General features: G+C 35.9%; 1 protein-coding gene across 1 annotated transcript; it reads right to left on the bottom strand.

Annotated features, from left to right (window-relative positions):
- Positions 1 to 1,956: 1,956 nt before the first annotated feature.
- On the bottom strand, positions 1,957 to 26,052 carry LOC128549502 (uncharacterized). Its single transcript, XM_053526232.1, has 4 exons — positions 25,530 to 26,052; positions 12,011 to 12,159; positions 6,528 to 7,073; positions 1,957 to 6,163 (listed from the first exon to the last, which is right to left on the bottom strand). The coding sequence occupies exons 1-4, from the start codon at positions 26,032 to 26,034 to the stop codon at positions 5,816 to 5,818; spliced, it is 1,548 nt and encodes a 515-aa protein (XP_053382207.1). The 5' UTR covers positions 26,035 to 26,052; the 3' UTR covers positions 1,957 to 5,815.
- Positions 26,053 to 26,904: the final 852 nt, after the last annotated feature.

Here is a 26,904-nt window from a genome sequence, read left to right on the forward strand (position 1 = left end):
GTAAACAGGTGTTGAAAGTTTCAAAGCTTTATCTCAAAAGACTTTGTCAAAATATGAACTGGTACGAAATATTAACCCAGATTTCTAAGTCAAAAAGGGCCATAATTCAGCCAAAATCCTTGATGGAGTTATGTGCTCTTGCGTATAACTGGACATGGTGATGGTTAACAAGTGTTGAAAGTTTCAAAGCTTTATCTCAAAAGACTTTGTCTAAATATGAACTGGTACGAAAAACTTAACCAAGATTTCTAAGTCGAAAGGGGCCATAATTCAGCCAAAATCCCTGATGGAGTTACGTACTCTTGCCTATAACTGGCCATGGTGATGGTAAACAAGTGTTGAAATTTTCAAAGCTTTATCTTAAAAGACTTTGTCTAAATATGAACTGGTACGAAAAACTTAACCAAGATTTCTAAGTTGAAAGGGGCCATAATTCAGCCAAAATCCCTGATGGAGTTATGTACTCTTGCCTATAACTGGCCATGGTGATGGTAAACAAGTGTTGAAAGTTTCAAAGCTTTATCTTAAAAGACTTTGTCAAAATATGAACTGGTACGAAAAACTTAACCATGATTTCTAAGTCAAAAGGGGCCATAATTCAGCCAAAATCCTTGATGGAGTTATGTGCTCTTGCCTATAACTGGCCATGATGATGGTAAACAAGTGTGGAAAGTTTCAAAGCTTTATCTCAAAAGACTTTGTCAAAATGTGGACTGGTACGAAAAACTTAACTAAGGTGTGACGCCGACGCCGACGCCGTGGTGAGTAGGATAGCTCTACTTATTCTTCGAATAGTTGAGCTAAAAATTGGGGTTTTAAACAAATTAAATGCATAATACAGTATTACATCATTAAACTTTATTTTTAATTACTTAAATTTAATGCTTGAAGACTGCCAATGCCACAAAAGTTTAAAATGATTCACTTCTTCGAGCTTTGAAATCATTTTTCCCCGACTTTTCCCTGACTTTCCAGGATTTTCATTTTTCACTGACCAAATTTTAAAATTCCCTGACAATTCCCTGACCTTGAAAAACAAACCAATTTCCCTGACTTTTCAAGACTGCTGGCAACCCTGTTTTTGTTAACGTCGCGTCTTGCGCATTTTTGCGCGACGCCCGTTACGTCAGTTGTTTATACCGTATGTCAACGTTTGAATTACTTCCGTTAAGAAGCGGCGCATTGTCATGAAAAAATAATATTAAAGGTTTCGACGCTTAAGACATCATAGTCGGTATGCAACTTATTTTAATTGTTATAAATACATTTGTGCTATTTCCTAAAATAATTAAGTAAATATTTTAAGCAATGTTGTCATCGCATTGTGCGTTATGATATTGTACATAATATAGTTTCGTACATGTATATGTTTTGTATGTTTCGAGCGTATAATAAATAATGTCACATACATTGTTTCAGAGAATCGCTCGCTCACATGTATTGGAATTTCATGCTATGAGCATAGAAAATAAATATATAGAAGAGCGCATCTACTCGTCTAGTTCTGTTTATCCGAAACCCTTAACAGGGGTCATCTGCTGATCATGATCAACCTCCCTTTCAAGATTCGTGATCCTAGGCCCAAGCATTCTTGAGTTATCATCCGGAAACCGTTTAACTGTTCCGGGTCACTGTAACCTTTACCTTTGACCTACTGACCTCAAAATAAATAGGGGTCATCTGCTGGTCATGACCAACCTCCCTATCAATTTTCCTGATCCCTTGAGTTATCGTCTGGAAACCGTTTAACTGTTCCTTGTCACTGTGACCTTGACCTTTGTCCTACTGACCTCAAAATCAATAGGGGTCATCTGCTGGTCATGACCAACCTCCCTATCATTTTTTCTGATCCTAGGCCCAAGCGTTGAGTTATCGTCCGGAAACCGTTTAACTGTTCCTGCTCACTGTGATCAACCTCCCTATTAACTTTCTCCTAGGTCCAAGTATTCTTGAGTTATATATAAGTGGAGAAGGTATGACATATTACATTTTGACATAATAATACAATTACAATTCATATTATATATCAATCATTACAAAGGATGTATATCTAAATTGTCGGACAATATTTCTCAATGCTGAGAACATGGCTAATTACTCTATACCGTTACAAAACGTATACGGTTAAGCAAAATAACTGAAACTTAACATTTATTTGCTAATATGCTATTCTAAAGAAACATAAAATAAGCTAAGTGTCACATTTAATGAACTTCATTAATGTCAATGGGCAGATAGACCCAAGACTCTAGACTCAAAACTGCCGCACTAACCTTACCGAAACGAAATGTAAGGTAATAACGGTCTAATAAATTTGACTTTGTATATATAAAATAAAAGAGCCGGATAGGACCGATCCTACAAACTCGAAATAATTATGTAAGATTGGTTTCACGGTCGTGCATGTGTATACAATAATATTCAGCTGTATTTAAAATTACTAAGTGTTTATGAAGTTGGATTTAATATATTCGCTGTCTGGTTTCATAAGTGTACCACTTTTCTAATACAATTATACATTTATACTACTTTACATGCATGTAAAGATACAGTCACGTTAAATATTGTTTGTACCATACACTGCTTCCTTTCTAATAACAAAAGCATGATATACATATTTACCTAGGTTTTTAATTTGTACTGTATTGTTACATCTAAACAGTTCTATCAATCTAAACATACTTGGATAGTTCCAATATTTTCATGTATATACTGTTTTCGTATGTCATTATATAGTTGGCATTCAAACAAAAGGAAATTCGTCTTCTAAGACGTTGCACTTGAACATTTTCTATCATTTGTTGGTGTACTTGTCGGCCTTGTCCAGCGCCCAGCTTCTATTTGTAATCTGTGACGATACTCGTAATCTGGACAATGCTTTATTATATTTATCTACAGATATGATATTTAGATATTCGTGAAATCTGAAACAGGATAACGGTATTGTTCTATAAAATAATGCTCTTGACGAGTCTTCTAACCTGCTATGCCAATTCTGTACAAAATTGTCTCGAAATCTTTGCTTAATTAAACAATAACTAGAAACATATCAATATTACCAACATTTTGCTGTAGCCAAACAGCATAAAAACCTAATGAACATAATAACTTTTTACTGCAGAACACCAGTTAATTGTTTGGGGAGCATTATCAAAATCACTTTTCAACATTTGATATATTTTATAGACATATTTTCTGTCATCACTATATATCAATTTCAGCCAGTATTTTATAATGCTGCATCGTTTGGAATGACTACCCAGTTCCCCATATATAAAATCGTTTTGTGTATTTTTCTTTACCCCTATTAACATTTTACAATATTGCAAATGTACTCTTTCTATAGCATTACAATCACCAAATCCTACAACTTCGCTTCCATAGTTCAAAATAGGAGACACTAATATATCGAATAGATCTAATTTATGCAAAGGCGTTAAGTACGTAAATTGATGTACGTATTTAGTTAATGTGAATATTGCTTTTCTAAGCTTGTCCGGCTAATGTAGTTTTTGCAGCACTAAAGGAACCATCACTAGAAAAAACAATTCCTAAGTAGGTAAATCTGTTGACAATTTCAATTTCACATTCATTATAATAGAATTTAAGGTTTTGTGGTAGTCTGCCGCCTCTTCTAAAAATCATTATCTTGATATAAATTGATTCAGAATCAAAGTGTAATCAAATGCCATTTATAAAAAAAGTAATTTTTGGATAGCCTATGATCTTCTTTTGACGGTTGCTTTCCATTTTATAAATACTGTGTTATAAAGCAGCACAGAAAATTATTCATAACAGCTAACCATCAAGAGAGCAAATATGCTATAGTAAGTAAAATAAAAATGAAAATATATTGATATATAGTGAATATATACATAAGAATACATAACTGATGTAAAATGTAATTATTGACAACAATAATGAAACAATCAAATAAAAGAGCAACATAATTAAGAATCTGATATAAACTGATGGATACATTCAATGTTTCAGAGGATTTCTTGGATGACAAAATTACAGAAAAATGTTAAAATTAATACTTTAAAGTTAAAACAAATCAATGAAATCATGATATTGATAACAAGGATTCAAATTTCTTCCTACATATATCTAAATACAATAGATATTTATGCAAAGTAGCTAAACATACCTTTTTTGTAGTAAAAAGAATACCATCAAAGTTACAAAATACTATTTAAGAAAACACAGAGAGACTTTTAGATTTTGTAACATTCTAATTAATATTAATGAATATGCGAACTAGTTAATTAACATTAACTCCATTTTGATACCATTTTTATTGTTTTATCAACAAAACTGACTAAGATATGATCGATTATAATCTATATGGTTGTCCTTTCCAAAAATGAACGGTTGCCATAGAAACAGTGAAATCAAAAGATTTTTTTCATGGGAACATTTTATGTTTTGAAAGAGTTGGCCCTGCGGAACAATTTGGTACAAAAAATGTACCTATGAAAAAGTCAAGAGGATGCATAGTAGACACTTTTGACCCCCACCTACTACGATCGACAATCATTTATTCATTCCTGGAATAAAGTCCATTGTTTACTCGTTACCGGTGCACGCAAAAACAACAATCCATCGATAACCAAAATCAAAACACGCTAAGACCTCTTAGTAGGGTCTCTTTAACAAGAATAAAATGAAGACATAAACCAAACACAAACAACGCATATCATAAGACCTACAAAATGAAATACTTTTATTTGACACGATATAGGGAATATTAGGTAACTGTCTGTCTTAACTCAAGTTTAGCCGGCAAGTCAGGGTTTAACTACCCGAGGCTCTGCCGTGGGGGATAAACTGTTCGGAAACGAGACCGCCTTTTTATAAAACTGATTTTCTACCTACTTAAACTTGCGTTTAAGTCTACTCTCTGGATACCAATGTTGGGTGGTTAAACCGGTTAAAACCACCCGGTCAATACTCCCTGAAGTGGTCAATACCGGTCAATACTGGTCGATTGGTCAATACTGATCAACTAGTCAATACTGACTGTTAAGTTATTTTGCAGAGTTTGTGGAAAATTAAATAATGACTGTTTATTTTGGGCTTGAATAAGGTGAATGCATGTATTATTATTTAGTTCAAACAGCATTATCAATACTCATAAATTGGTCAGAAGTGGTCGATTAGTCAATACTGGATGATACTGGTCATTGGACATTTTCTGTCAGATTGAATTAAAAAAGCTATATTAGTTTACTACAAAAATGTCACAATATGTGGAAAACCTGCTAATTTAACTGAACTTAATTTGTAAAAAGTATTACATAAACTGTAGCATTCACAATTGTTAAATCTAATTATTTTACTGGTATAAATAATTTAATGAAAAAATGCGATATCTATCACGAAACATTAAACATTACTCATTCTTTTTCACGTGCTAAACGTTTGCTTTCTGTATTTCACAATTTGCTCTGACACAAAAAAATATCACTTAAAGGCTCAAAATGCATATGCCACTTATACTGTGGATGCCACAGTTTCCGTTAGGATCATAAAATATACTTATTTCTTGTTAAATCCTATTTCCTAAAATAGCTTTCTCTAATATTTGTCAAAGGTCAGAATACGGATGAACACAGTAGAAAGTATGTATGAATCTGTTATTTCTAATTACATCCCTTATTGCTCTTACTGTAAAAAATCAGTGCAGTATTAAAAGTAGTGCTTTCCTAACCATGTAGTAATGCAAAACATCTACTTGGATAGCTATTTCATCTGTTTGAACATAAAATTTAAAGTATTATGGAACTTTAATATACAGTTTTCCAAAATAATTTCAAGCCAACTTAAATGTACAGGATGTGTTTTCTGACAGCTGATCTACACCTTTCTTTAACGAAAATGTCGTGTATGTTCTTAATCTACAGGGATTTTCGTCGAATAATTTATCATCTTCGGGGGATCCGCTTAACATTGAAATCAAAAGAACTTCGTCTTTATCTAAATCATCCACACAAACAATTACACCGCTGTCACCTGGTTCTGCCATTCTTCGAGAGGCATCTTGATCCATCACTATAATGTGTGGTAAGGGACAGGCAGCGCATATATATCTAGGAATAGTTATTTTCCCTCTTCCTGGTTGTTTATCACATTTGCGACCCCATGCGTATACTGGAATATCCTAAAACAAAGATATTGTATACCAGGAATGTTAATTTCATTATCTTATTATAATAATAAAAAATTGTAATAAGGAAAATTCAAAAATGGTACATTTAAACATAAATGTTCACAATTTAGAATTGAAAATCATTGATATAAACTGGAACTGAAAACAGTCTTTTTTTAAACAGCATCTTAATATTATCTTTACCTTTTTCTGCTGCTAAAATTTCAGTCAGTATATTGATTGAATTTTGCTATAAAAAAGATCACGTGGGAAAATTAGTAGAAAACTGCTACCGTTAATGCGTGGTGGATGCATTCTGTGACCCAATCAAAACAAAAATATCTGCAGACACATTGCGAACAAGGTAAGGGCATACCTGTAGTCTCCTATAGTCGTCTAAAGTGACCGCCTTGTGAAGGCTCCCTGGGTCCAACATTCCGTCCGAATTTCTAAACTCCTTAAAACAGAGTGGTTCAATATCGCCGGCAATACTGACAGCAGCTATATCATAGCCTCCATGCTTAGTGGTATTCGACAAAACGGAACCTAACTTTTCACCGTTCTCTAGATAAATACTATCATCATTTTGAGATGCAGTAGCGAGATGTTTTGAGATGAGGCCACACAAAATACTATACCCTTGGTTATTTGTCTTGTAAGCGAAACTTCCAAGAACGCCAACTTTCTGATTCACTGTGCATGAGGCACCGACGTAGGTAAATTTTGTTTCAGACGGGGAGACATAGTTAAATTCAACGTTTGTGATTCCGAATTTTTGTAAATAATCTTTTATGGCTGTCTCTCGGGTTTCCTGTTTTATTTCGTCTGGTCGTTTGTTTTCTTCTATGTCGATATGCAGAGTACTAAACCGGTACCCAAAACCTTTAATACCCTTTTCAACCGCAAAAAGTCCTTTTGAAACCTGAAGTTGATATTGTGACATATTTTTGATATATTATTGTCTTTTAATCTACCTTCTGGGGAAAGAGAAAGAAGAAACAAAAATAAAATTTACTTGATTAAACTTTACGTCAGCAGACAATTGGATAGAGGTGAAATATATTTCAGAATAAAAATGACATTGTTCCAAAGAAGTAACCAAGAAACTGTCTTGACGAATTTTATGACATATTTGAAGTCCCCCTCTCAAATGAGTGTATTATTTCTGAAAGTACAGGTATGAAGGGCTTTCTTGAAAGAGTGCTGTGACTACAGGGGCAACGAAAGTATGTGTTATAAAAGACATAATCTATATTTCCAAATAGCAACCGCCCGACAAAGCCTCTTCTCAATGTGGGGAAACGAAATATGCAACGTCATCAAAACATACACCAATGAGCTTTCGACACCAAACAATAACATACGCAACTTCGGGTGAGAAAAGTCTTGCAGCATCTTGAATATTACAGTCTTTCGACATTCGATCAAAAACACCGTACCTGCCCAACAATTTAAATTTTGATGAATCTATTGTAAACTTGACAATCTTGAAATTTTATAAGGTTAATATATATTGTTACATCATTTATATCATAGTTACAGTTTGAATTGACTGCAAAACCTATCAGCTTGTTACAAAGAATCAACACGGAATATCTAAAACACAAATATAAGACACAGATGTTAAATTATTTGACTAAATTTATGTCTGTAAAGATTCATTTCACAAAACAATGAATCTATGTTACAGAGTTAAATGTTTCAAAATAATACAAAGAAGTAATATTTGCAATGGATTTTGATGAACATCTCCAGGAATGGTTGCAAGATGTTATATCATCAAATACAATGATTTTTTAAAACCTATGTCCTTCGGTGTACTGTGTTGAAGTAAATAAAAGCTTTAAATAATATGACTGAGTCTGTTAATGAGATGTGATGAAATGTGTAACATCTCATACATCCACTAGCACCGTCTAAATAGGCACTGTGATATAGAAACAATTTGAAATCCATTCTCCAGAGGACCACAAAATATAAAAACAAGAGCTGTCGGAGGACAGCAACGCTCGACTATTCAACAGCCTTGTCGATTGAATGAATACGAAAGTCGAAAAAGGGGCATAATTTAAAAAAAAGCAAAATAGGGTTATGGAACCTGCATAGTGCTTATCGGCTCATGACAGTGGACAAGTGTGTGAAGTTTCAATCCATTCCCATTAGAGGGTACTGAGATACCAGCTTACATATAAGAATTTAACCCAAAACTCCTAAGTTTAAAAAGGTGCATAATTTTGTAAAATGCAAAGTTGAGTTATTGACCCTTTGCACTGCATGTCATATCATGACAGTGAACAAGTCTGTGAAGTTTCAATCCTTTCCCATTAGTGGATACTGAGATACCAGCTTACATACAAAACCTTAACCAAAAAATTCTAAGTCGAAAAAGGGGCATAATTTTGTAAAAAAGCAAAATAGAGTTATGGAACCTGCTTTGTGCATGTCAGATCATGACAGTGAACAAGTGTGTGAAGTTTCAATCCATTCCAATTAGTGAGTACTGAGATACCAGCTTACATACAAAACCTTAACCAAAAAATTCTAAGTCGAAAAAGGGGCATAATTTTGTAAAAAAGCAAAATAGAGTTATGGACCTGTGCAATGTAAGTCAGTTTATCACAGTGAATAAGTGTGTGAAGTTTCAATCCATTCCCACAAGTGGTTACTGAGATACCAGCTTACATACAAAACTTAACCAAATCGGGACGCGGACGCGGACGCGGACGCAGACGCCGACGCCGACGCCGACGCATGGGCGAGTCCAATAGCTCTACTATTCTATGAATAGTCGAGCTAAAAACACCAGTGATCACATGACTGACAACTGAGCTACAAGAGTTTTTCATGCATAATAAATACGGTATTTATTAAATTGTACATCTAATTCAAAAACAGTTTTATTTTATTTGTTTATGCAACTGAATATAATATTTCGTGTGATACGCACCTAGATTTTCGTTTACGGATATTTGAAATAGAAAACATGTCAATATTAGGTTTTTAAAGACCTTGAAATGTATTATCATTTTAACCCAACGGAAATGCTTTTTTGTTTATATTATATCTGTTTGAGTTCTACTGTATGTGTAGCAGTTGAATTGATGCTCGTCTGGTGGAACTGCAAGATGAACATAAAAGAAAAGGTGGAAACTCCACAGGTCGCTCAACACGACAAAAACGAAACTGTCGGTTTGATTGGGCTTTTTCATGGACGGTTGTGGAAATGCATGCTACCGTCCACGCACTCTAACCCCGGGTTTAGCAGAACTCAATATTTACACATGCTACAAGAACAATTTAGAGACACCCGCAGAAGTATTCATACGGCGGTGCACATGGAACCTTCAATGATACACTAGCGTGTAATTCCATGAAAAGCGGCGTATGGTCCCCAGTTAAAACAAGTGAATGAAGTATTGCCATGCAATATAAAGTCCCCTACTGGAATGCACCTAATATTTCTACTGCAGCATAACATAATGAACTGATATATGTCAATGATGTATAAACAATATTGTACTATATATACAATGTGCTATAACAAAACAATTGGATTAATACAGTTGTTTTCATATGGAATTTTTTTTCGGCCGATTATAAAAAAGTTATCATGTAAGTTATTTATAGTAACAACAAAGGGAAATTAATCCTTAAAAATCTATATAATATAAGTCCACAAGAAACTCTTAACCAGGTAGAGATAGGTCACAATACACCTAAAAATTGGATGTAACATGCATGTTTTACCACAAAAAAGTGGTCTCGATTTTTCCCTACGGCCAGTAATAAAAATGTTACAATATAATCTATTTACAGTAATTGTAAAAACAAGGCTACCTCATGGTGGTGAACATATGTGCCAAGTTACATCAAAATCCCTCCATGCATGAAGAAGAAATACTCCGGACAAAGTCATTCTTGAATTTGACCTTTGACCTCTAAGTGTGACCTTAACCTTAGACCTAGGGACCTAGTTCTTGCGCATGACAATCTGCCTCATGGTGGTGAATATTTGTGCTAAGTGACATCAAAATCCCTCCATGCATGAAGAAGAAATGCTCCAGACAAAGTAATTCTTGTATCTGACCTTTGGCTTCTAAGTGTGACCTTGACCTTAGATCTAGGGACCTGGTTCTTGCGCATGACACTCCGTCTCGTGGTGGTGAACATTTGTGCCAAGTAATATGAAAATCCCTTTAAGGACTGTTGAGTTACAGACTGGACAGGAAAAAAGACCTTTTGGCCTTTTACTTCCAAGTGTGACCTTGACCTTGCAACTAAGGGCCCGAGTTTTGCGCATGACAAGTTGTCTCATCCAGGGGAATATTTGTGTAAAATGATATTTAAATCCTGTTTTGCATGACAAAGTTATAGACCAAAGAGGAAAAAATCCTATTGATTTTTGATCTCCAAGTGTGACCTTGACCTTTTAGCTAGGGTTCTGGGTGTTGCGCACGACACTTCGTTTCATCATGGGAAACATGTATGCCAAGTAATATTGTAATCCCTTGATGCATGACAGAGTTCTGGACCGCACAGGAAAAAAACCTATTGAACTTTGTCCTCTAATTTAGACCTTGACCTTTGAGCTAGGGGTCCGGTTTTGCACACGGCACGTCGTCTCATCATGGGAAACATTTGTGCCAAGTAATATTAAAATCGCTTCATGAATAGCAGAGTTATGGACCGGACAGGAAAAAAAGCCCTGTTGACATCTGACCCCCAATTGTGACGACGTTGGAGCAAGGGTCCGGGATTTGCGCAAGACAGGTCATCTCATCATGGGGAACATTTGTACCAAGTGATATTAAAATCCCTTAATGAATGACAGAGTTATGGACCGGATACGAAACAGACCTTGCCCATGCCATGTTAACATTTGACTGCCAAGTGTGACCTTGATCTTTCAGCTAGGGGTCTGAATGTTGTGCATGACACATCGACTGATTATGAGGTACATTTGTGCCAAGTAATATAAAAATCTCTTCATGGATGGCAGTGTTGTGGACCGGACAGGGAAAAAATCCCTGTTGACCTTTGACCTCCAATTGTGACCTTGACCTTTAAGTTAGGGGTCCGGGTTTTGCGCATGACACGTTGTCTCATCAAGGGAAACATTTGTTCCAAGTAATATTGAAATCCCTTCATGGATGACAGATTTATGGACCGGATACGAAATTGCGAACGAACGGATGGACGGACTGACGGAATGACAGACGGAAAAGCGCATTCCTATAGTTCCCGAAACTGGTTTTCAACCAGTAGGGGACTAATAATGGGTTTGCCCTAAACGAGAAAACAATGGGCAGAACTAAACACACTGGAATTTAGAAAGGGGATCTGAGGTTATTGAGCCTGCATTTACGAGCCCAGGTTTACGAAAGTGTAAGACAGTTAGTTACGATTACGCATTTAGTATGAATGTTTCTCCAAGAATAGCTGAAAATAATGAATATTAAATGGTAATAGCGACATGTAAAAATATATTGTAAATTAGGTGGATAAGGTAAAAAATAAACCGATGAAGTTTTTCTTAAAGGTGCAAATGTAAACATTTAAAATTCCACATTAGCTTGTTTCATGACATGATATCTGATATTATAAGACTTTCTATTGATTTCCTCAGACATTACTTAGCAGTATTATTTTCATAATTGATCGCCTTATTGGTGACGCCATTTCCGGATCCAGTCGCGGGCGCATGAAGAGATGCATGTATACTGTTTTTGTCTTAGAGCAGGATTTAATTTGGTATATGTGGCTATATTCCTCAATTGTTTTCAAGCGGGGTTACAAACTTTCTCTAGATTTAATTTTAACCTTTACTTTCAAAAAGATATCTAGGATAAAGTTTATTACCTCGTCATCAATTTCCATCAACTCGTAGCCTGGTATTCTGGGGTGAAATTTCTCTTCGATGTTACTCATATTGAACAATGCAATTATTTCTCCAATTAGGTAGTCGACGGCAGTTTGACTCTCCTTGATTTTTCGTTTTTGTTCACCATCTATAAAATATTAGTAAATATATTTTGAACTCATTCTGACATTTCAACAAGACGGCCAAGATGGCCCTAGGTCGCTCACCTGAGTAACACACCATAACAGTGTAAACATGTTTTACCAAGTGTTTTCATGGAGAGAAATATTCTGACCAATTTTCATTAGAATTAGACCAAAAACGTGGCCTCTTGAGTGTAAACAAACATTTTCTTTGATTTGACCTAGTGACCTAGTGTTTTACCCAACATGACCCAGATTCTAATTTGTCCAAAATTGCATGAAAACAAACATTCTGACAAAGTTTCGGGAAGACTGGAGCAAAAAAAGTGGCCTCTAGAGTGTATACAAGCTTTTCCTTTGATTTGACCTAGTGACCTAGTTTTTGACCCCACGTAACCCAGATTTAAAATCATCTAAGACTTTATAATAACAAACATTCTGACCAAGTTTTATGAAGATAGAATCAAAAATGTGCCCCTAGGGTGTAAACAAGCTTATTCTTTTATTTGACCTGGTGACCTAGTTTTTGAATCCATATGACCCAGTTTCGAACTAGAAATCATCAAGATAAACATTCTGACCAAGTTTCAAGAAGATAGGGTCATAAATGTTGCCTCTAGGTTGTTAACATGCTTTTCCTCTGATTTGACCCGACATAACCCAGTTGTGATCCAGGCCTAGAGATCATCAATATAATCATTCTGTGCAAGTTTGTATCAAATCACAGCATAAATGAAACCTCTATATGGCTGAAAGAGCCAAAATAGAAACGTTTGCCCTTTTCATGGGCAGTAACTCTAGAACCCTAAAGAAATCTAGCCGATTTTCGAAAGGAACTGAGATCTTATTGTGACTTAAGTTGTGTGTAAATGTGGTTAAAATCAAATATAAAATGTCACTTCTATCGCGTTCACAAGGTAAAAGTTAACAAATTTTGGCTCTTTCAGCGGTCAATCAGGGGCCGTAACTCCTGAAATACTCCAGGTAATGAAGAGACAGAGCTTAAGCAAACTTTTGAAAAATCAAAGCCCTGAGAGGAGTGTAGGGAAGCGTAGCTGAACCGGTATGCATTTTAATCGAGAAGCCAGGCAAGAAAAGATTCCATCATTTTGCAATATTTCACTAAATGCTTCCAGTTTTTTTACTCATTGAACCCAAAAAGTAACCCACATCCAGACAAAATTCAGTAAAGGTTACTCAAATCATAATCTTTGACTTGACTCTAGACCTAATAGGGAACTAATGTCTGTATGTATGAAGTCTGATCATCAGAAAAAGCAAACGAAGGCTTTAAAGGTCGCTTTGACCTCGACACCAAAATCAATACGGGTTTATGTCTTTGGCAAGGTTCTAAGAAAATCAAACGGACTAGACTTAAAGCAGGTTCGACAGACAATCATGGCAGGATCTTCCAAAGTGAGATGTCAATGCATAAAACCAGAGAACAAAAATAGGATCATGCCGATTTCAAAAGAATGCAAAGTGATACATACTGAAACGCGGTAGAGGAAAAGTAAACACCTTGCTATAGAAAAAAGGCACTAGGAAAGGAAAAAAGATAAGCACTATTTATATTTAGACGACTTGTGACTAGACCTGCAGAGGCTTACATTTGTTTTGGTTGTGATGAGCCTATAAGAAATGTTTTGTGTTTGATTTTTTCACGAATTTGCATTCATTCTCAAGGTACACCTATTTCACAACGATCTGTTTAGTTTCGTTGCAAAATATTGAGAAAATCTAGAGAAATGACCATTTATTACAGGTCACCCCCATTCAAAAAAATACGCGAAATTTAGCCCTGTGCAAGCAATATCGCAAATTTTATTACATTATTCATAAAATTTGGATTCAAGATCCATTTAATCGTTAAGATTTTTGTCATTTTCAATCAGAAACATGCTAATTTTAATAAAATCTAGACAATTGCAGTGCTAAAATGTAAGAAAAGATATTTTCTAGGTACTAAATTCGACCAAAATAGAGCCACTTGGTCGAAAATTGAGTCTAAATTCCAAACGTAAAAAATATTTAAGAGTTGTCAGCCATTTGTCACCATTTTACATCATATAGAATAGATTAATGGCCTTTTCACTGATTTTCGAGGAGTTTGGCAAAACAAAAACATGTATTGCCCCTTATCGGCTGAACACCACTAAATCCGGCTGTCCTTTATTTCATATAAAATCCACTTACTTTATAACGTTTTTTTCGACATTTCTAGCATATCAGATTTTCAGAGACTTATATTCCCATAAAGAACTATCTCGCTACTTTAGAAAAACAAAAAGAAAAGCGGGTGTTAACTTTTATATAAGAAAACTACAGTTCGTTAAATACAACCCGCTGAATTTACTCCTTTTTCGCTTCTTTCAATTTCTCTTTTCGAGACATTAAATTCTTACGCCGCCATTTTTACCTAGCATGCGATAGGATCATGCCGATTTCGATAGAATGCAAAGTGATCCATACTGAAACTCGGTAGAGTAAAAGTAAACACGTGGTTATTGAGAAAATGCACTAGGAAAGGAAACAAGAGGGCCATGATGGCCCTATATCGCTCACCTGTTACCACTGCACTTATGGACAAGAAGGTCCTCAGTAAAAATATTTAAGTCCAAAGGACAGGAACAACAAAGGGAAGAATGAACTTTGAAAGGCACTTTGAATGAATAGTTATGGCCGATATTAGAGTTTAGGACCTTTGACCTACGGACCTGGGTCTTGCGCGCGACACGTCGTCTTACTGTGGTACACATTCATGCCCAATAATTTTAAAATCCATGCATGAATGACAAAGATATGGACCGGACACGCCCATCAAAGCACTATCACGAAATATGACCTTTAACGTCTAAGTGTGACCTTGACCTTTGAGCTACGGAACTGGGTCTTGCGCGCGACACGTCGTCTTACTGTGGTACACATTCATGCCCAATAATTTTAAAATCCATGCATGAATGACAAAGATATGGACCGGACACGCCCATCAATGCACTATCATAAAATATGACCTTTAACGTCTAAGTGTGACCTTGACCTTTGAGCTGCGGACCTGGGTCTTGCGCGCGACACGTCGTCTTACTGTGGTACACATTCATGCCAAGTTATTTGAAAATCCATCCATGGATGACAAAGATATGGACCGGACACGAATGCACTATCATGAAAAATGACCTTTAACGTCTAAGTGTGACCTTGACCTTTGAGCTACGGACCTTGGTCTTGCGCGCGACATGTCGTCTTACCTTTGTACACATTCATGCCAAGTTATTTGAAAATCTATCCATCGATGACAAAGATATGGACCGGACACGAATGCACTATCATGAAAAATGATCTTTAACGTCTAAGTGTGACCTTGACCTTTAAGCTACGGACCTGGGTCTTGCGCGCGACATATCGTCTTACTGTGCTACACATTCATGCCAAGTTATTTGAAAATCCATTCATGGATGACAAAGATATGGACCGGACACGAATGCACTATCATGAAAAATGACCTTTAACGTCTAAGTGTGACCTTGACCTTTGAGCTACGGACCTGGGTCTTGCGCGCGACACGTCGTCTTACTTTGGTACACATTCATGCCAAGTTATTTGAAAATCTATCCATCGATGACAAAGATATGGACCGGACACGAAAATTGCGGACAGACTTACAGACCGACAAACTGACAGACGGTTCAAAAACTATATGCCTCCTTTCGGGGGCATAAAAATATTGTAAGTGAACAAAAGAAGGCTCTGCCAAATAAATCTGTTGACATAAATGAAATTTCAGATCAGTATCTTCATTAGTTACGGAGATATACCCATTTTAATTTGAAATAAAGGGAGGTAATTTGACATAAAATCAGTCCATAGTTATCTACCCTGATTGTCTCAGTCCAACTAATGACAATTATGAAATTTCAAATAAATCCTATAAGTACTTACTGATATAAATCCATTTTGATTACAATCAGGGGAGGTAATCAGATATAAAATAACTTTGGAACCTACGATTGGATCTGATTTGTCATGGAATCTAAGATTTATTGTTGTTGAAGATATTTTGGAAGTTTGTATCAAATAAAACCATAAATGAAGTCTCTATATGGCTGCAAAAGCCAAAATAGCCAATTTTGGACCTTTAAGGGGCCATAACTCTGGAACCCATGATGGAATTTGGCCAGTTAAAAAAGGAACCAAGACCTTGTGGTGATACAAGCTGTGTGCAAGTTTGGTTAAAATCAAATTATAAATGAAGCTGCTATTGTGCAGACAAGGTCAAAATAGCTAATTTTGGCCCTTTCAGGGGCCATAACTCTAGAACCCATAAAGGAATCTCGCCAGTTCCAGAAAGGAACCAAGATCTTATGGTGATACAAGCTGTGTGCAAGTTTGGTTAAAATCAAATCATAAATGAAGCTGCTATTGTGCAGACAAGGTCAAAATATCTAATTCTGGCCCTTTCAGGGGCCATAACTCTGGAACCCATAATGGAATCTGGCCAGTTCAAGAAAGGAACTAAGATCTTATGGCGATACAAGTTGTGTGCCAGTTTGGTAAAAATCAAATCATAAATAAAGCTGCTATTGTGCATACAAGGTCAAAATTGCTAATTTCGGCCCTTTCAGGGGCCATAACTCTGAAACCCATAATGGAATCTGGCCAGTTCAAGAAAGGAACCAAGATCTTATGGTGATACAAGTTGTGTGCAAGTTTGGTTAAAATAAAATCTTAAATGAAACCACTATCGTGCAGACAAGAAATTGTTGACGCATGCACGCACGCACGCACGGAAGCACAGACGACGGACGACGGACGAAGGGTGATCACAAAAGCTCACCTTGTCACTATGTGACAGGTGAGCTAAAAAGATTAGCACTATTTATATTTGGACTATTTGTGACTAGATCTGCAGAGGCTTACATTTGTTTTGGTTGTGATCAGCCTAAACCGGAACCCTGTGTTCTTGGTCACGTGATAAATATTTACGTCGTAAAGTAGTACAACGCATAGACAATCTTCTTTACAAGAAGTTATAATCCCTGCCATATTTTTCATTTACAAATCTAAGTGTTTACATTTATTGCATACGCTAAATAAATGTTATCGATCTGTTCACTCTCAGACCCTTGAATTTCATAGAAATACTGAACTAGTTTTATAGCGTACGTATGGAGAAAGGTAGTAACGGCATTTGTAACTAAAATTTCACCAATGTCGGTATACGTAGTTTGGCGACTTTGGGAAGGCTACACTTCCCAAAAATCATCTGCGAAAAAGTCCAATGCAAAATAAAAATAATTATGTATGCTGGAATGTAGGATTTATCTGTACAATCTCAACAATCACTCTAGAAAGCCTCTGTTACTTGTCCAATAATACCCTGCTAAAACAAAGATGAATGTCAATAAGGCTAAGCCACGTCCCAAAAAACGTAGACTCTCCAAAGTGCAACCCACAGCACACAGACATGTACACGACCAGCACACATACACAAAAATACACATAAACACAGACAAAGCAAACACAGGATGACAAAAGGAGCAAACAAAGGAACACAGTGGGGCAACATCTTGGAACGGTTAAACCGGCTTTGGGTGTACACCTAACGTCATTTTTACCGCCCCCACACCCCACCCCCATCCCAACCACCACCACTTATCATATTCAAAAGTCACAGGACAGTGCAAATAAAAGTTATCCCTAATATACGAAACGGCAACATAGCATGTAAAACACAAAAATGCTCTTGAATATTCATATAAAAACCAAACCTTCAGAACGAAAAAAACACATGTTCTCAAGGAGACAGAAGACAGTGTATCAACAGAAACACACTTATGGGCCCGACGAAACAAACCAGACGTCAGATATCAAAACATCTCAGTCTCAGTGGGATCTAAAAACTGTCTGTTATACAGTTCTCCGCCTGTTCCATCACACACAATCTGTAAATGGCTTGAACACTAAACAGATAAGTTTCTCTAAACTTGACGATAACATTGTTTTATATAAAACGGTATTGGACCCCTAATAGTAATGTTTAAACAAGAGTGCCAGAATGTCACAATATACGCCCGTCACAGCAAATTTCTTTACTCTAGCACCTGTATTTGCAGATGGAATTTTAATTTTGTGGTTGTTTAGTAATCATTGTAATTCTTTTGTTTTTCTAAGTCCATAAAAAACTCCTTACCAGGTACAGATACCTTAAAATAACCTAAAACTGGAAAGTAACATCTATGCTGTTCCATAGAAAAGTGGTCTTGGTTTTTCCCTTCGGTCAATTATAAAAAAGGTTACAATATAAGTTCTTTATAGTAACAACTAAGGGAAGTTAATCTTTAAAAAAAAATCCAAAAAAAAATTGTAAGTCCACACAAAAATCCTTACCAGGTAGAGACTGGTCAAAATACACCTCAAAATTGGATGTAACGTGCATGTTGTACTACAGAAAAGTTGTCTCGATTTTTCCCTACGACTAGTAATGAAAAAGTTACAATATAAGCTATTTATAGTAACAACAAAGGGAAGTAATTCTAAAGAAGGAACTGCGCATGACACTTCATCTCATGATGGTGTATAATTGTGCCAAGTTACATCAAAATCCCTCCTTGCATGAAGAAGAAATGCTTCGGACAAAGTCATTCTTGTATCTGACCTTTGGCCTCTAAGTGTGACCTTGACCTTAGACCTAGGGACCTGGTTCTTGCACATGACACTCCATCTTGTGGTGGTGAACATTTGTGCCAAGTTATATCAAAATCCCTCTATGCATGAAGAAGAAATGCTCTGGACATAGTTTTTATTCTTGTATCCTTTGACCTCTAAGTGTAACCTTGACCTTAGACCTAGGGATCTGATTCTTGGGCATGACACTCCGCCTCGTGGTGGTGAACATTTGTGCCAAGTTATATCAAAATCCCTCCATGCATGAAGAAGAAATGCTCCGGACAAAGTTTTCATTCTTGTATCCTTTGACCTCTAAGGGTGACCTTGACCTTAGACCTAGGGACCTGGTTCTTGCACATGACACTCCGTCTCATGATGAGGAACAATTGTGCCAACTTTCATCAAAATCCCTCCATGCATGAAGAAGATATGCTCCGGACAAAGTCATTCTTGAATTTGACCTTCGACCTCTAAGTGAGACATTGACCTTAGACCTAGGGACCTGGTTCTTGCGCATGACACTCCGTCTCATGATGGTGAACAACTGTGCCAAGTTTCATCAAAATCCCTCTATGCATGTAGAAGATATGCTCCGAACAAAGTCTGTGGACGCCGCCCGCCCGCCCGCCCGCCCGCCCACCCATCCGCCCGCCAGGTGCGTTCCCATAATACGTCCCGTTTTTCAAACGGGCGTATAAAAATGGTATTTGCTAGGTATATTCTTAAAGTTGACAGTGTTTTGCATTGTGTTGGAAATTTTAAACAACTTTCAATGTGCCGTTTTTTATAAATTTTGTATAATTTATGGTATTTCCTCAAGCTCAAGTAGAGAAAAATTGCAAAGTGATGGCCACTGTCTAAAAACGTTTGCAGAGAATTCATTATACCATTAATTTTAATAAAAGAAACACCAAACTATTGATAAACAATAATCTTGAGGCAGAAGTAAAACCTACCTACATTTCGTCCACAATATGTAATCTAAAAAGTAAAGGCAAAGTAGAGACCTTTTACCGCATATAACTCAGTATTTTTAAAGATGTCTAACTCTGCCCCCTTCTGTTTCAGAGGTAAATTCACTTTGAACAGCAAGAAATTGCTTATCAAATGCAAAATTTCCACTTTTGTACAATAAATCAATAATAAGTCTTGAAAAAAAAATTACTAGGAAAAACGGAAAACAATAACGAAGAAATGGTCCCAGTGGGGCTTGAACCTACGCCCCCCCCCCCCCCAACCCACCCCCACGATAAAAATTTCAGTCAGCAATTGGATACTCTTCTAAAAGGAGATACTTTATTACGGGTCTAATACCTTTACAACTGGAAAATTACCATGACCCAAACTCTTACGAAATTTGTTAACAACATCCCCATTATCATTGTGTTTTGATATACCTTCTTACAGACGTATCTTTAAACGACTATTAATTTTTCTTATTAAATTCTAAAACCGGATCAATCTGATTTACGATAGTAATATGTTGCAAAAGAATTTATTTAAGGTATTAGACCCGTAATAGAGTATCTCCTTTTTGAAGCTTTTAAATTTGAAGTGTTTATTATTAGTGATGTATAGATATACATCTGCACCGAGATAAAGAGAAAATTTGTGTTATTCATATTGAAACATACTATATAAACAATTTTACATACATTATTATGATCATAGTTCTAAACCAATCACAAATAATAAACGCTTCAAATTCAAAAGCTTGCCGTTCGATTTTTTAACATAATAGAATCTCATTAGGCCTATAACCTAATCTCTTTTCGGGTGAATGTTTAGAAATGAAGACCTATTGTAAATATTTCATGTTCAAATTTTAACGTTTATAGAAATCAGAATTTACGTAATCCTGGGATCATAGACACTGGCTATTGTAATTCTTTTTAATGTCATTATTGTCAAATTACTTTCTTTTTGGAAGGAAGAATGAGACCAAATTTCTGTCAAAAATTCTGCTATGGTAGACGTCTGGTATGGGAGAAAGACAAAAGTTAATAGGTAATGGAAGATTTCTCAGAAGTACAGAGCACCGCAAACACAGACTCAGAGCCACGCATTTGCAAAGTAAAAAACGGAAAAAACATTATAGACGGGTTGCTCCAAATATCCAACAAGTACATATTAATTTTATGCAACATATAGAAAAGGGGGCAAGTAGGGGTAGGAGGTAGAAAGGGGGTTGAAGGGGAAAGTAGAACAAGGATGAATATTTAAAAGGGAATGCTACGTTCCTTAATCACAGTTACCTTACAATGTAAACAACAGCAGCACAGACACTCATGTTCAAAAGGCACACGCACACGCACACGCACACGCACACGCACACACACACACACAACTAACTTACATAGATAAACAGACTAGTAAGATATAACAACACTGTAGGGCACCACCCAAGACACACAGACGCACAAGCAAACGAACGCACACACATACGCAGGAAAAAGAACAATCGGGCACCGCCTTAGGATTCCGGCAGCCAAATTTAAGGCGGGCACGATAACTTACTCATAGTAAACAGAGAGGGGATGCCAAGGAAGGGAGCGCAAATACAAGGGGAAATGATAGGGGGCGCGACGATAGGGGGAGTGAAGAGAAAGAGGAAAGGAACGCTAACAACAAACAAGAGCTGTCCGTAAGACAGCGCGCTCGACTTTTCTCAGTGCTTGACTCTGAATTAGAGCTTTGCCAGTAAAAAAAAATCCAAGTTAAAAAGGGACAGAGTTCTGTCAAAATTCAAATCAGAGTTATGGGATTTTTGTCTCCTGGTGTAGACTTTGATAGAAAATAACTATTTTGAGTTTCAAGTCAAAAGCTTTAATAGTAACAGAGATATTTGACTTTATCAAATTTTTTTTTTTTAAATTCTAAGTTAAAAAGGGGCATAGTTCTGTCAAAATTCAATCAGAGTTATGGGAATTGTGTCTCCTGGTGTAGACTTTAATAGTAAATAACTATTTTGAGTTTCAAGTCAAAAGCTTTAATAGTAACAGAGATATTTGACTTTATCAAAAATTTTAACAAAAGATTCTAAGTTAAAAAGGGGCATAATTCTGTCAAAATTCAAATCAGAGTTATGGGGATTGTTTCTCCTGGTGTAGACTTTGACAGTAAATATCTACTTTAAGTTTCAAGTCAATAGCTTTGATAGTAACAGAGATATTTGACTTTATCAAAAACTTTAACCAAAAATTCTAAGTTAAAAAGGGGCATAATTCTGTCAAAATTCAAATCAGAGTTATGGGGATTGTTTCTTCTGGTGTAGACTTTGATAGTAAATATCTATTTTAAGTTTCAAGTCAATAGCTTTGATAGTAACAAAGATATTTGACTTTATCAAAAACTTTAACCAACGCCGACGCCGACGCCGACGCCGGGGCGAGTGCAATAGCTCTTCATTTTCTTCGAAAAGTCGAGCTAAAAAGACAACATATACAACACAAAGTACAAGACAGACAGCAAACCAGTTGAAAATGTTGGCACCGCCTTGGAACGGCCAGTAACCTACATAAAGGAAACTTGGGGTTTAAACGCGATTAGGGCATGCCAACCTCGCAGTTACCCTATTTTCAACAAGTTAGAGAACACAATGTAAATAAAATCATTCCCCGCTGAGAAAGGCTCTAACATTAGTGAAAAAATACCAGATCATATCAAGTAAAACATAAAATTATGCTAAATCTAAGGTATAATTACATCAATGTACTCAACAACTTGTCTGAAGTCAGAGCATCAAGAGCCTAACTTTTAAGGGCACGGCTAAGAAAGCTGCAAGACAAAATTCTACTCCCTCCGTTCGTTTTATGTAGGCATCAAGGAATCTTACACTTTGTTAGTCATCGCACCATCAAATAGGAAAGCGTAGCGATTAACTGTAGCGGGGTCAATCACTAAACATGCACTGTTCTTCACGATTTTCGCATCATATCCTCTTTTGATAAACTTTTTAAAACATTTTACAAATGTCTGTTTTAAGTAAGGACTATGTTTAATTTTCCGGTTTTATAAACTACAACTCCATAGTAATCCGGGTGTTAAGTATTTTAAGGTTAGTATTATATTTCTTTAACAATTCGGACGATCTGTAGTAAAATTTACTGAAAGCTTTCCGTAGCTTATGATAACGGTAACCCTGTTGTAATAATTTTTGGTGATATGAAGATTTCTATCATTAAAATCCTCTAACTTTGAGCAAGCTCTTGCAAAACAAATAAGTTGTGAAATATAGACACCGTATGAACATGCTCGAGGGACATCTCCATCAAGGTGGGAGAAGTTGACAATATCAAAATTAAAATCGTCTCTTTTATCATATATTTTCGTTTATAGATTATTATTCACAACTGTTAAATTTAAGTCCAAAAATGACGCTTCTAAACCTAAAGTATTAGTCTTGTTAAGCTGTAACTCTTTTGGGTAAATGTGTTTCACAATTTCTGAAAAATATAAGTTGTCCTTATTCAAAATATAATCAAGATACCTCGAGCTTAAATAATTTCAAATTGTGTCCCAGTGGATAAACTAAGCACGAAATCTCGTTTATAACATTATAAGAATAAATCAGCAATGAGTGGGGCGCAGTTAGTTCCCATCTGGTTGGTTGGTTGTTTTGGGTTTAACGCCGTTTTTCAACAGTATTTCAGTCATGTAACGGCGGGCAGTTAACCTAACCAGTGTTCCTGGATTCTGTACCAGTACAAACCTGTTCTCCGCAAGTAACTGCCAACTTCCCCACATGAATCAGAGGTGGAGGACTCATGATATCAGACACAATGTCGTTCATCAAATAGTCACGGAGAACATACGCCCCGCCCGAGGATCGAACTCGCGACCCCGAGATCCGTAGACCAACGCTCTACCTACTGAGCTAAGCGGGCGGATACCAATTTCTTGTCTGTAAGTTTTATTGCCAAATTTGATAAAGTATGTTATCTAACAAAAACCTAAGAGCGTCACAAACCTTATAACAACTCCATAGGATGTATCTCTTAAATTTACTGTTAGAAAAGAATGCTCTTGTTTTATTGCATGCCAGATAATAAACGTTTTCTCTTGCAAATGTTTTCTCAATTAAAGCTACCAGTTTTTCTTTAATAAGATTATGTGGTAAATTAGTATAAAGAGTAGAAAAGTCATAAGAACTTAAACTCGAACATTTGAAGTGTTTATTTATTAGCTTTTTGATAACATGTCCAGAGTTCTTGACGGACCAAAACAGATTAACCCCCGAGTTCTCATATACCTTGCAGCAATTCTTCTGTACGTGGTCTTTTATTGCAGTAAGACAAGAAGTCAAAAGTAGAGAAATATTTTTGTTGTGCATAATGTTGAATTTGCAATGAATCAAGCTTTATATGGAGTTTTATGTAGTTTAGGGATCCAATAAACATGCATTTACATGTACAATGTTAAACTTTGTTTTAATTTCAAAAGACGAACCATCTTTAAAAAATACTGATTAGAATTTTACTCAAAGAAAAAGAATATTCGCCAAAATTCTCGAAAACCCCTGTTTAATTTACTGGACTGCTAAAAATCTAGGGCTTTTTAAGGTTTATCTTTTAGCTAGCTCCATTTTAATGTTTATTTTCATTTCGTTCCCTTAATGCAAAAAGGTACAATGAGCATATGAATAAAGAAGGCACTTGGTACCTTTTTGCATTAAGGGGGCGATTTGTATAGCCAACAGTTTTTTCCAAGTGTAAAACTATGGCCAGTGCTTCTTAGGAGCGTGGATGCAATATATGTGAAAAGGGAGAAGAGCAATGTGTGCTTTTCCAAAATTCAACGTTAATTTGGACCCCAAAACTTTTTTAAAGTTACATCTACTGTACAGGCAGTACATTGGAACCTGACCAAAACAAAACATTTGTCAAAATTTCACATGAATGATTTTTGTTACAATATTTGAAAAAATCATGATAAATACAATAAAAAAATAAAACTAGTGGAATAAAAGAAAAGAAAAGTGTCTGGTACTGGTAGGGATCGAACTCCCGACCTCTCGAGTGTATAGGCGAACACACTATCATCACACCAAACTGAATCTGTGACGTCATAACCAAAAATTGCATGTATATATTAAAAATTTCTGTTACGGCATCGGTCACATTGAAATTTATGTATTACAGCTTTTTTTCTACGTAGAAAACTTATTCGGGAACTTCTTATCATCAAACACCCGTTTACATTGTTATTCAATGTTCAAAGCAGTAAGCGGGACGCTTTTATAATCCGTAAAGGCGAGCATCTACTGACACTGTTAATTACTATGCGCATAGTCTACTGGAAGAAAACCGAACAGCACCGATTCCAATAAATGCTACGAATTTTCAACTCTATAGTATACACTATATCTGTTTTCTTTTCACACGTATAACCTTAATGCGACGCAAAGCGGCGCCGGTAGCTCTGCTTAATAAAAATAAAGTATGTGCGGTAATCATACATCTTGTTTTTATCATCGGATAAACGTAACATGAAAATAATTATTTGCAAGCGACAATCGAACAGAAATATAAACAACTCCGGTTATTGAACATAATAAAAAAATCAAACATAGACACAAATCTACTGCCATATAAATGTATTTAATGATTTTTATGGTTAGATGATTTATGATTAAACCCTAAATTAATAAAAAAAAAAAAACACACACACACTAGTGTACCAAACAAATTAATCAAATCTATTCTTTTACCTTGAGTGGCGGATTTCTGCTTTAGCTCTTTGAGAAGTCCTTGTAGGTATACACTTTTTCTTTTTAGCGGTCTAAAAACAACCATTTCTAAAACACTGCTTTCATTATAAGACGCCACAATTGCCCTTGGACTGTAGGGAATAATTGTTTTATTGGACACGGATTTGATAGTCCTGAAAGAGAAGTTTTCAAAAAAGAAGCCTGCAAACTCTGCTCCAAGTGTGAAATCATTCTCCTCGTCATTCGTCTCAATATGCCATTCTTCTGACAAACACGTTGGGGAAATTTCTTCGGCTTTCTCTCCGAAAATCTTCAAAAACTCTTGATCGTCTTGTATGGTATAAACGTATACAGTTTTCAGAGGAATATGAGCTTCTGCCTTCTCATCATGTTTTGAAAGTGCTTTTTCAACACTTTCGCATTTCGTAAGAACATCTGAAACTAGACTTTGCAATTTTTTCACCCTACGCCAACAATCTAATGGTATCTCGTAACACCGAAGCATATTTTCTGTCAAGATGCTTCAGACCTGTAAAGAAAAATAACAGTAATGTTATTTAGAAGCTTTTCATTGTATTACCTCAAATTAGTTCAATTATAACTTGTGTAAAACACGATCAAACATCTAAAGTTAAACAAAGTTAGTTTTACCAAGAACAACAATGAATAGATACAATGTAAGTATACATTTCTAATAAATAGAGTCGCTTCAGACCAGCTGTAAAAGGATTAACGAAAGTATTTGGTTGTTGCATTTTTTGTACTGAAAAGTGTTGCCTGTTAAAATCTTACCCTGCTAAATTTCTATAATTTTCTTGTCCATTTTCAATTTGAACGGTACCATTAGCTGTTAAAATGGGTGCATTCCAAAAAATTACTGACTGAATGGCGAGCAGTGCAGATCATGATCAGACTGCACGCTGATCATGACCTGCACTGGTCGCAAAGGCAGAATCAGTCGTGTTCAGCATGATAAGGGTTTAGCCCAACGAGAAAGCTTTGTCCTTTTAACTTTAACTGTACTGTTAAAGGTTCTACTGTTTTAATTTGGTTATAACGTGAAAGTGCTGACTAGCCAAATAAATTTAATTGTTACTTTCAGATGCTGTGTCTAGTTTAATCGTAAATTGTTAGAAATCTTCAGATTTTTGATAGAACTGATAAAATGTTTACTTCTAAGGTCACTACCACATTGCACAACATCGTACTCACTGACAGTTACAAGAAAAAAAAACATATTCGTAATTTTTGTACATTGGAATACTAAGACCTATTTCCTATAATTCTTGTTTGTTGTGTTTGTAGTTAGGTACATGGAATTAGTGAATAACTGATGACATAGAGTAAGTAATTAAGCATATTATCTAATTTTGAC

This window comes from Mercenaria mercenaria, chromosome 16 (genome assembly GCF_021730395.1).
Source record: "Mercenaria mercenaria strain notata chromosome 16, MADL_Memer_1, whole genome shotgun sequence".
Taxonomy (NCBI): Eukaryota; Metazoa; Mollusca; class Bivalvia; order Venerida; family Veneridae; genus Mercenaria; species Mercenaria mercenaria.